Below are 12,349 nucleotides of genomic sequence, written 5' to 3' on the forward strand. Positions count from 1 at the left end.
GGCGGGGCATCAAGCGAAATGTGTCTTACTCTCGTGCACGTCAGCCAATCAGAATCACTCTTATCAACTCCTCCTTCTACAGCATCTCTTTTTTACAGCATCGCCTCCAAATTCTATAGAAGTGACACATAATTTGTGTGTCTCGTTTAGCCAATCAATGGCAAGCAGAAGTTGGTTAGAAAAAAAAACTTATTTTAGTATTACAATGACTCTCTCTGCTTTTCTAACCCGTCCCTCTTATAAAAGTGATGTGATTTAGGTGATTTATTGTTTGAATGAGACATTGTTTAGATTCTGACCTTGCTGTTAGGGCAACAGAGAGCCTCGTGAATGACTTAAGGGGGCGTACTGGAGTACCAGGGGTGATGACGGGCAATTCATAAATTAACATTTAAAGTGAAGTCCGTGTAAAGTCTTCAGAGAATAGGCTTTATGCCCAGCTGCACTACTTCCTGAACTTCAGCCAGCTTTTTGTTTCCTGTCTGCCATTATTGGACAAACTGATTAATCCAGGTGTGTCTGATTATTGTTGTTGTGACTACTGAGGTCAGGCACACCTGGATTAATCCGTTTGTTTGTGACTACTGAGGTCAGGCACACCTGGATTCATCAGTTTGTCCAATAATGGCAGACAGGAAACAAGGAGCTGGCTGAAGTTCAGGACGTAGTGCAGCTGGTCATAAAGCCTATTGTTTCTTAAAGGGCACCTATTTCATTGCTAAAAAAAAACGTTATTTTGTGTATTTGGTAAATATAATGTGTTCGCGTGGTTTATGGTTGAAAAAACACATCATTTTTTTACATTTACTGTACATTTTTGTAGCTCCGAATTTCACTCTCTTTCTGAAACATACTGATTTGGTACAAAACTCATTGATTTAAAAGGTGCTATGTCCCTGATTGGCCAGATACTCTGTACGTTGTGATTGGCCTGAATAACTCTGACGTCAGCTGGAAATGTGACACTCCTTACCATGTTTGAAAGACTGGGTCACAATCCAATGCTAACAGGAGTTAAAGGAACAGTATGTAGGATTGTGGTCAAAACTGGTATTGCAATCACAAAACTTGTGGCTAAAACTGGTACTGCAATCACACAACTGGTGGCCAATACACAACATGACAACATAAAAATCAGTTGAGGGCTGCAACTCCACTTTTTAAATGACAATATCCTGGCCAGACCACTGTTGTCAGTGATTTACGTATTTGAAATGAAAAGGATTTCTTAATATCTAGTGATTAATTGATATAAATTTCTTACATACTGTTCCTTTAACTTACAGGCTGAGTCCGAAGCAGAAGGAATAGACCCTTTTACTGTTTGTACACAATGATGACGTGGCAGCGTATGCGCGCGCATTTAGGCAACGGAAGTATCGTAAGAATCAACAGTGAAGCAACACAAACAGTAAGGTATTTTTAAAAAATTTACTTTATCAACATTTTCAACACAGCTACCAGATCCGTGTACTATAGTGGAGTGGATAAAAGACGTTAGCAGATGGCCAATAATAAAGTTGCCAGATACATATATACGTATATTAGTATATTATATTAGTGCAACCAAACGCAACAACGGGACATTTTGATGTTGAGAAACCGTTTTAATAAACTTTCTGAGTTGCTACCACGTTAGAACCAATGGGGAATAACACCACTTCCGTTGCCCAAATGCGCGCGCAGGCTATTTGATCACGTGAGCTGTAAAAGGGTCTATTAGGCTATAATAATGTTGGTCTTCTCTACATCACCAATACCAGGAAGTAAACTGTTGCCTACAATCCGAAACTGAAACACATTACAAATACAATAAAGTATGTAGTACTGAATTGTGGAGATTTTTTTCCATATTTCTGTGTTCAGGATTATTTGGGCGGAGCTAAAACTGTGGCTTGATGACGCACTGGGGCTACCACACATGTCCCCACCCTTAACTTGATCGTGAGCATCAATTTGAGAGAGACAGCAGCTTTCCCCACGAATAGGCGTAGTTTCAGCCCCAACAGCAGACATGGCAATATTTTCCAAAGGTTTTGATTACTTATTTTATCTACTTAAAATTTATAAATGATACATTTCAGTTTAGGGGCTGTTGGTAATCTTATCCAAATACTGCGAAGTGTAAACATTTTATTAGGGCATTTATTGGGTACATGTTTTGTATTTAATCCAAAATCAAACTCTACATATAAACACAGTTAACCTAGTATAATATGCATTTATTGTATCTGTCTGTAAAAATTTCTTTAGAGCTCTTCCCTAAACTGAAGTAAAACGTAATGAATGAATTAATCTGAATTCTGCATAACAAAAAAAGAGAAATATATTCAGTACACACAAGTAAATATTGTAATGTTAATACTCTGAAAACCTGTCCAGCACAGGAAAAGGAGGATCTTGAAAGTGTTTGAGGAATTACCCTTTTACGTCAAATATTTAGACATACCGTTAAGCAATTTTGCTTTAAGGGCACAGACAACCATATTAACCCGAAACACCGAAGGTTGCTATAGTGTCTTTCTCATGAAGCTACCAGTGGTTTACAGCTTCTGTAAATTCGTAATACGCTATTTCGCCTGTGGTGGCAAGAGCAGTGTTTCCGTTTGAGCTTTCGTGAGCTTCTCAAAACCATTAACCACAAATAATATATACATAGAAGATTCAAACCACAGCAAATATAAATATGAATACTTGCACAGCCGAAATGGAAGTTGCATTCAGTGTAGGTAAAAGATAATCATGAAAAAACTGCTTTAAAAAGTTTAATAAAGATTTAAGGAAGGAAATTCTATTTCATACTGCTTATTTTAATTGCAAGCTTAATTTCAATGAATCCAATTTTAGTAGATAAAAATTGTGCAAGATTTAAAGGGGATTGTTCACTCAAAAATGAAACTACTTTCATCATTTACTGACAATCATGCTGTTTTAAACCTGTTTAAGTTTCTTTATTATGTTGAACACTAAAGAAGATATTTTAATAAACAATGTTAACACACAGGTGACCCATTGACATCTATAGTAGGAATTTCATAATTTATCAATATCTTCATTTGTGTTCAACAGAATAAACTCTTACAAGGTTAGAAAAACATCAGGGTGAGTAAATGATGACAGCATTTTCATTGTTACAAACCGTTCGTGGACCCCATTTACTTCCATAGTATTCTTTATCCTACTATGGTAGTGAATGGGGTCCACGAACGGTTTGGTTACAAACATTTCTCAAAATATCTTCCTTCATGTTTATCAGAACAAAGAAATATAAGCGGGTTGCAAACTTTTAAAGGTGCCAAAGAATGCATTGAATTAATGTTAAATTGTTCTTTGATATTTACATAGAAGGTATGGAACTTTAATAAGTGCAAAAATGATCCAGAAACGTTTTCACATGTCCATTTACAACCCTAGGATTTGTCCTTTGAATGAAATGGTCTATTTTCCCCCTATTTGGAAGGGTCATGAATAATAATGTTGAGCTCTGCTCTGAGGCCTGTATCAAACGAAAATACAGATTTTGAGGAACAACTTATTGTTTGGAGATTGTTAATGGACGTTTCTGAGTGGTAAGTTTGTGTTTTTCCAGTATGGACCTGCAAAACGTAACTGTAAAGTCAGTCGTAGAACTTTAGCCTAAATGCTAGCATACAACATTAATTAGCATGTAGCGCCAACTCAGCAGTCACAATTTTGTTTTTAGCATTTAACAACTTTGTATTTAATTTAATGTGTAATTTAATTTTGGGTGCGTACATCTCGACTGCGATGTCTCAGTTGGTGTTAAGATTGACCTGTTTTCCAGCAGTCTTTTGCGTGTTCCAGGTTTACATAAAAATAAGAAAAAAACACGTTTGAGGCTCACGATGTGTCATTATGTACAGGTACTTATTATCAGTCCTTCCAGAAAAATAAGTTTCTTTTGTGATTGCTACGGGCAAAAATCCTTGATCTTGTGGCACATTTCTTAAAAATGCGATGGAATATGCTGGATATTTATGCAATTTTATGCGATGAAATTTGCGGGAACTGCGCTTGGGGTTTGCAGCTTTTCAATGATGTTCACATCGCATAATTACGTCACTTCATAACGTTCCCATAGCAACAGGGGACATGGCTGCGCTTGTGTGAAGTAAATGCAACATTTTTTTATTTTCTGCTAAGATATATGTGACTTCGGCTACGAAAATGTGCGGATTATGAAATCATACAATCCCGAATATTTTGCGTGCAGAAATCTGCAATTTATGTGGCGAAAATGCGACGTATTTGAAAAAATGCGGCCCCTGCATAAATATGCAGACTTTGGCTGATTATGCATTGAATCACGCGACTGCATAATCATGTTTTTTGGAGGGACTGTATTATTCATCTATACCTAGGTAAATACAGATTTGGATGATGTTACTGTGCCAGAGGTCGAAGTGCTGCAAACTAAGTGCTCTTCCGCCATACAATATAGTTCTCATTTTTATCTACTTAAAAAAATCGCCACGTTTTATTTTGTGCCACTACTTAATCTCATGTAACAGTCTTTAAATAGGGAAAACATGGAAGTGTTTGGTGGCTTCTAAATTCATCCCTGTTTGGATCCTAAGGAATGAATGGAGATAGGCTAAATGCTAACATATTCACAACACGCTGTGCAAAGAGGAAGTGCATGCATTGAAAAAAGATAGGCATGTATTAATTCACCTAAGTTGAGGTAGGAACATAGTAAAATATTGAAAAACTGTGGTGTTATCCTTTAAGTGTGAGAATAACTTACGTTAACTATGATGGCCTATATTCATTTCTGTACCATCCCCAAACTCTGTAGATTTGAGGCCTATAATAAAGATTGAATGACACAAGAATCTTTTCTCCAAGAGCCTTTTAATATAAAACAGCAGAAACTGAAAGTTAAAAAAAAAACTTTCTAGGCACTTGCCATGTACAGTAATAATCGTCTACTTTGATCAGAAATACACAAATAACAAAATGTTTAGTCTCTAGTTGTGAATGAAATATCAGCGCTATGGCTCACTGTATAGCTGTAACCAAATGGTCCTAAATCCAATATTTTAAAATGCTAAAAATGATCAACAGTCACACCAATGTACTGCAGTCAAAACGGGAAGCAAACATCGTGACATGTTACAGATGTTAATACAGGTTTTGTCCTTTGATAACAAAAACCCTTAACATAGTGTTGGTATCTAGATTTGGGGTCACCTGATGAAAATTCAAACCCTTCCCATTTGATTTCAAAGCAAGCGTCTCTCAGTCAGTGGTGGTACGGCGATACCAGAATCGGGCTCGGAAGTCATCGCTGCAGGTCATGAAGCCTGGGTTGGTAGGTGAGTGTACAATGCAGCGCACAATGTTATTGTGGCCCAGCGAGAGCAAGTTTTTTCTCTCGGCTGTTCGTGAGTCCCAGCAGCACAGGCTGATGGTTCGCTCATCCGGCAGCAGCACGTAGTCTTCTGTGTGGTTAAAAACACCCTGAGTTCGGTGTGTTTGTCGACCACTGAGCCCAGCGCCTTTCAGAAACAACACAGATAAGACAGCAGGTAAGAGAACATGTTACCACTGACATCAGACAGGTGGCCTGATAACACAAATGGTATTTCCACTCTATGAGCCAGATTTACTCGCAGCTTGTGCTAGCGCAAACCATAACAACCAGTAACAACTGTCGGGATTTACTAAAGACACGCAGTGAATAACTCGTGCTGAAAAGCTGTGGCCTAGTTATTTTTGCCACTGACCTTATTGTTTCTGAGCAATGCACATGACAGTAAAGAAATCCTCTCAGATGATAATCCTACATGCAAGTGGTTAAATAAGTTTACTTAATTTGCATTATTCTTTTATAACTGATTTCTGACAACAACAATATTAGCAGTTGTCCACATTAACTGAAAGTCCTGCATCTGCTGAGAATGCACAGTAAAGTGTTGTAAAGAAGATAAAGATATGTGAAAATATGTGCAAATTTTTGTCACAGGAAAGGAACAGGAAAACATCTTTGTAGACAGAGTTTTAAAGATAGACCAGATAGAAATTACTAAGCAAACCTTTTTGTGCCGGACATTGTAAGCCTACTTGACAATCTAAAGGCAAAACTAAAGTTTATTCAAAGGAAACTTGTTTCACACAGAGTAATAATCTTTATTGTACATAACATCTATTAGTGCTGGGTATGATTGATTGCTGTTTTCATTAAGGAAAATTTAAATTAATTTAAAATGAATGTGATCAGCATGTTTGTCTTGTCATTCGTTTATGAATAATAATCAAATCTGTTAAACAAGTCACACAAGTACAAAAAAATATATTTGATTTATTATATAACATCGCTAAAAAATTTAATCTATCCTTTTTTATTACGTGTTGAATTTGAAAAGCTCTTCATCGTGCATCTAACGCAGATTGCGCTAGTATAATGAAGAATACACGACTGCGTCAGACTTTCCGTATCACATTCGCTTAAAAAGGTACAAACTAATCTTGTTTACATGAAATAAGCCTGTTTCCGAGGCTACTTTTTTCCCCTTATACATTGTTTTCTCTTTCTTTGTAAAGCACTTTGAATGACCTCTGTGTATGAAATGTGCTATACAAAAAACTTGCCTTGTCTTGTTATGAGAATCAAGTGATACATACATAACAGAGTAAATATAGGACGTGAACTTGAAGCACAATTCTTCTGCGCCTCTGCACAAGGTTTTTTTTTGCATCCGAATGAAAAAAAAATTGGTGAAGTCAATGTTTATTTATATAGCACAAATTTAACACAACTGTAGATGATCCAAAGTGCTTTAAAAATCAGAAAATTAAAAATAAAAAAGAAATAAAAAAGAAAGGAAAACATGAATGGAGATAAAAATCAAATATCTAAATCATTTAAACAAGTTGTATATACATACAAAATACGAAACAACAACTATATAAAAATAGTATACATATACACACATTTACACACATACACAAACACAGCAGGAAAATAAGTATTTGACACATCAGCATTTTTATCAGTAAAGGGATTTCTAAGAGGGCATTGACACAAAATTTCCACCATTTAAGTATGCCCAAGGAACCTTCAAGATTTTTATTTTTTTATTTGGGCCAGAATCACTCCTGAGCAATGCAGACGACTGGTCTCTCCATACAAAATGAGTCTAGAAGCTGTAATCACCAACAAAGGCTTTTCTACAAAGTATTAAATAAAGTGTGTTCAATACTTATTCCCTGTGTCACCACACACTATTTATTATGACTCAACTTGTATACTTAAATGTTTTGATTTCTTTGTAAGAATTCAACCAGAATTGTGTCAATAGCCAACTTAGAAATCCCCTTACGGTTAAAAATGCTGATGTGTCAAATACTTATTTTCCCCGCTGTATACATATATGTATATATACGTACACACACACACACACACACACACACACACACACACACTGAGTTGAGTATGCACGCACAATCTTTACAGACCGCTTAAACTTCAGCAGCAAATAAGGTGACTATAAATTGTCAAATGTAAACCGCAAAACTCGTTAGTGATTTTTATAATTTCATTCACTTCGACCCTTTCGCAAACAACCCTTACCCCCCATTTTAAAAAAACTTTACAGATACAAATTTGGATACAAAACGGCTAATTTCACCAAAAGGTTAAAAGTTTTCACTATGTACTATGAGTGTGCTATGACTTCGTAAGATGGGATTTCACACCCCCCATTTTCAGCTGCAATGTATTTGGTGGTGAACTCAAGCGCATCAGGCTTTAGTGGATCACCCGCACATGAGGATCATGCTTATTTACGGCCCTCAATTAATTTGCGTTGCTCTTAGTAGATTGCTTTGGTCATTATGGAAATGAGCGCCTGTGTTATTTAATCGTGTTATTCAGCTTTTTAGCCAATAAATCGCAGATATAGAGACAGAGCGCAGTTATGCAAATTTGAAAACCACGCCCACCGGGGGGAAACAATCCAACCGTCTTCATTGACTTTGTATTGCGAGAGGCTGCCTCCTTGTCATTTCTGGCTTACAACAAAAAACAGAATAATGCCTAAAAGCTGCCGTGTGACACGATGTACAGCTAACAAGCCAAAGAACCCAGAAATAAGTTTTTATAAGCTGTCGAGCCGTAAAACCCAGCCTTTAAGGAGACAAAAAGTGGATCGCCGACTACGTTTCCCCCTAGTGGACGCAGTTCTACTAATATGAGTACTATGAAAAGTTGCCTGTTTCCACTTTTGTGTCTTTAAACTCTCGTTTTTTGAGGTCGACAGCTTATAAAAACTTATTTCTGTTTTTTTTTGGCTTGTTAGCTGTACACCTTGTCACACAGCAGCAGCTTTTATGTATTATTTGGCTTGTTAGCTGTACACCTTGTCACACAGCAGCAGCTTTTATGTATTATTCTGTTTTTAAGTTTAATCTGTAGCTAAGTTTTTATAAGCTGTCGACTCCAAAAACGAGCGTTTAAAGACACAAAAGTGGAAACTTTTCAACTTTTCATAGTACTCATATTAGTAGAACTGCGTCCACTAGGGTGAAACGTCGTCAGCGATCGACTTTTTTTTCCTAAAGGCTGAGTTTTACGTCTTATATAAACTTTTTCTGGGTTCTTTGGCTTGTTAGCTGTACATATTGTCACACAGCAGCTTTTAGGCATTATTCTGTTTTTTGTTATAAGCCAGAAATGACAAGGAGGCAATGGAAATGGTTGGATTGTTTTCCCCCCGGTGGACATAGTTTTCAGGTTATGACGCGCTGCGCTCTGTCTCTATTACAATTCTCATTGGTGCTTTTTTAGAATTGCGCTCTCACGCTAATTTGCCCCGTTTAGTAAATCTGGCCCTAAATGTCAAAAGTTATACATAGTTTTTTGACAATTGGAGTTAGTAGCAATTCCACAAACCCTTAATTCGTTTATAATCATCAATTTTTAGGACCTCATATTAACTGAGATATGCATTGAATATTTGTACCTTTGGACAAAATTACAAATATTCACAAAAAGCACAAAAAAAAACATCTGCTGACAGGCAAAAAGTTTACCTACTGTGCTTCTATGTACTGTATACATTATTAATCACCACTTTTAACCTTAAATGTATCTAAATCTTGACTCCACACCAAATGCAAATCTAACCCTCAACTTTAGCCATAAGTTAACCCAGTTTAAATCAATCTTACCTGTGTACTTCACCAAAGTCCGGCCGGTGGAAATTTCCCATAACTTGGCAACAGAATCTTTTCCACTTGACAGAATATACTTGGAGTTCTTGGAGAAGACCGCCGAACAGACCTCAGCGCCATCATGTGCTTTCTCGAAAGTGGTCACGCATCGGTTGGACACTCCATCCCAAAGTTTGATGCTGCCGTCTTTGCTGCAGGTGACATAACTATTGGCGGTGGGATTATAACAGACTCCGCTGATGGTGTCTGTGTGTTGATCAAGAGGATTGCAGGAGACGAAACACTGGAAAGTGTTGACGTCGTAAAGGCGCAGGGTGGGGTGCTGAGTACCCACCAGTAAGAAATCTCCAGAGGGGTGGAATGAGATGGAGCGTAACATTTCAGCTTCCTGTTCAAAAGCCAAACAAAGATTTTTCAGAAAATCACATTTGTTAAGGACTAGTCAAACATTTTTAATAAATGAAGCGCCAAATAATTGTTCAAAATGTTCAAACTATATTGTATATCCAAACTCAATTTGGTGGATGATTAGATGTTAGACTATCTATCAGAGGGTCATACCTGTATGTGCTTGAAGGCTCTTTTGGCTGATGGCTTTGAATAATCGAAAAGTTTAAGGGTGTAGTCACGGGAGCCGGAGGCCAGGATCTGTTCGGTTGGGTGAAAAGCTAGACAGGTGACTTCATCCACATGATCGTACAAGGTTCTGATAACAGGGTGGTTCTCCATGTTCTGCTGGGCTGTTTCGTTCATCATCACCTAAACCAAGCAGAATCATCAGTCTGACTTCAATGACCATTCCATTATAAACATACAACGTAATAGATAAAAATATGAAACTAAGGACATGCAAATCTACATATTCTCAAAATTGAGAATAACTCAAAACTTGTAGACTGAATAGTCATTTTAAAGAAGCACTGAGCAATTACGTCAATAATGCCCACCAGACACATTTCTTTAATGTGAACTACAACCCTTCAAAGGCACAATATTATAACAACAACAATAGCCACAGCTTGATGATGCTGTTAAAGAGCAAGGAACGATGGGAGATGTAGCCTTCACCTTTAATGTAAATAGGAATCGAACTGACACGACTCACAAAGCATCTTCGTGATGTAATTTTGCTTAAAACAAGCAGTTTAAAGTCCATCAGTAATTTATCTTGTAACATTGTGCTATACGAAAGATGTCAAGTGTTAATGTCTTACCTCCAGAGGCATTGCGCTTTTGGCCAGCATGCGTTCTGTGTCCAGGATCTTAATTGAGGCATCAGCAGAGCCTGTTGCAATGAGCTGCCCATCGCGGCTGTAGGTGGCGACACGACACGGACCCTTATGAGACGTCACGTAGCAGGTCTCATACTCGGACGCCTCCGGGGACATGGTCTGGACATCTGCATCAAACTCCATATCGATGCCCACACCAGGTGCCACAGTCTCAGAGCGTCCAATGGCGTACTGCACAGCGCTGTCATCGTTCTCCAGTCCTAGGGAACCACAGGGTTTGTGTTTAGACATGGGTGTAAATCACAAACAAAATGCAACTATATCCATGGTTTAAAAGAAACCCATTTGTTTCTAAATTCACAGCGTAATCACGCCCAATCATACCGATCTTGGCCAGTTGCATGAGCTGCTCTGATGGAGAAACAACGTTCTGGGGTTTGACTTCACTGATCAGGCTGTTGGCGATGGTGGTGTAGCCATCATACAGCAGCTGGCTGATGATCAAACTGTAGAGATGCTGTCTGTCCTTCAGTGTGGGTTTGGGTCGGAACATCTTTACTGCTTTACCTGCAAGTACATGCAACCATATCTCAACCATGTTATTATTTGTAGTAAAACTATAGTAACTACACATTTATCACGGTCTTACTGTAGTGCATGAACCACTATTTACTACTATGGTTATACAAAAGGTAATTAATCTGCCAAAAATAACATTTTTACTACACTTTTACTATAATAAAACCATGGTTAATTTTCTACGGTTGTGCTTAGACTAACGTTAGCGTTAGTTTGTTTGGTACTGCACAAACACTGTGGTTTGTCAAAATTGACTGAGCTTCCATCGTAGAGTATCACTTTTGAACACAACAGGCTTAAACGCGCTGTAATGCACAATGTTTTTGGGAGGCAGCTCACTAGGTTTCAAACACAAGACATTGAACAATTACGGTAGTGTACATTTGTCGTAAATAAATTCGAGATACGGGGAACTGCGTATCATTTATAAATTCAATAATGTCTGCTTTTGACTGCGTAAAGCGACAATTATTACAAACGCCGAATTTCACTGATGTAAATGTGCAAAACGTTTAACGACTTACCACTCGTAAATTCAATAAACACGCTAGGACGCTCTGTGCGTCTTACGTCATGACGTATATGGATGGAATTGTGGGTGAAAAGATTATAAAACAAAAGTCCCGGTTGAGTAGAGGCAGTATATGGTTCAAATCGGAAAAAAATATGGTTCAAATCGGTTCAAATAGAATCATCTCAAATTGATTAAAGTAATTCTAATGCCAGATTTAGCTCACATTATTTCGAAAAAAATTAGGACAAAGTAGTAATATTTCTAGAATAAAGTAAAAATAGCGAAAACCCATTTTAATATTTAATATTTTCGAGAATAAAATAAAAGTCACGAAAATAATCGTAATAACACGAAATTTAAGTCGTAATATTTTAGCTGGGTCCTAATTGGAAGGTCAATTCCTTTGAATGTAACGCGCTATTTATTGTTAATAATATTATTATAATTAAACAGTTTTACAGTAAAACGAAAACATCTGAGGCACTGCGTTTTTACTACGGAATTGAAGATAAAATATGTATATTCGGAAAATTATATTTATTTCGTATGCGACACGTTTCCTTTCACATTTACAGTCACTATGGTTAACTTGCATGCATTACGTCGTAATAGACTGGTTGTGCGTTTTGATGTTGTGCTGCCACCTGCTGGTTAAAATATTTGTGACTTGAAACTGTGAAAAAACATTGACAACATATGCTTTAAAAGTCAATATATGACGTTGTAGCGTTTGTAATATAGTGGTGAGGTAGTAAAACACTTTCATGTTTCTTCTGTGATCTTTAAACACCAATCAATTCCACACTACAGCCTGAAATTGATGAGA

At 37.3% G+C, this 12,349-nt stretch overlaps 1 protein-coding gene across 1 annotated transcript; it reads right to left on the minus strand.

Annotated features, from left to right (window-relative positions):
• Positions 1-4,863: 4,863 nt before the first annotated feature.
• On the minus strand, positions 4,864-11,622 carry cstf1 (cleavage stimulation factor, 3' pre-RNA, subunit 1). The gene is made up of 6 exons (XM_065241187.1): positions 11,534-11,622; positions 10,815-10,997; positions 10,413-10,690; positions 9,760-9,957; positions 9,196-9,586; positions 4,864-5,522 (listed from the first exon to the last, which is right to left on the minus strand). The coding sequence occupies exons 2-6, from the start codon at positions 10,981-10,983 to the stop codon at positions 5,263-5,265; spliced, it is 1,296 nt and encodes a 431-aa protein (XP_065097259.1). The 5' UTR covers positions 10,984-10,997; positions 11,534-11,622; the 3' UTR covers positions 4,864-5,262.
• Between the last annotated feature and the right edge of the window lie 727 nt (positions 11,623-12,349).

This window comes from Paramisgurnus dabryanus, chromosome 14 (genome assembly GCF_030506205.2).
Source record: "Paramisgurnus dabryanus chromosome 14, PD_genome_1.1, whole genome shotgun sequence".
NCBI lineage: Eukaryota > Metazoa > Chordata > Actinopteri > Cypriniformes > Cobitidae > Paramisgurnus > Paramisgurnus dabryanus.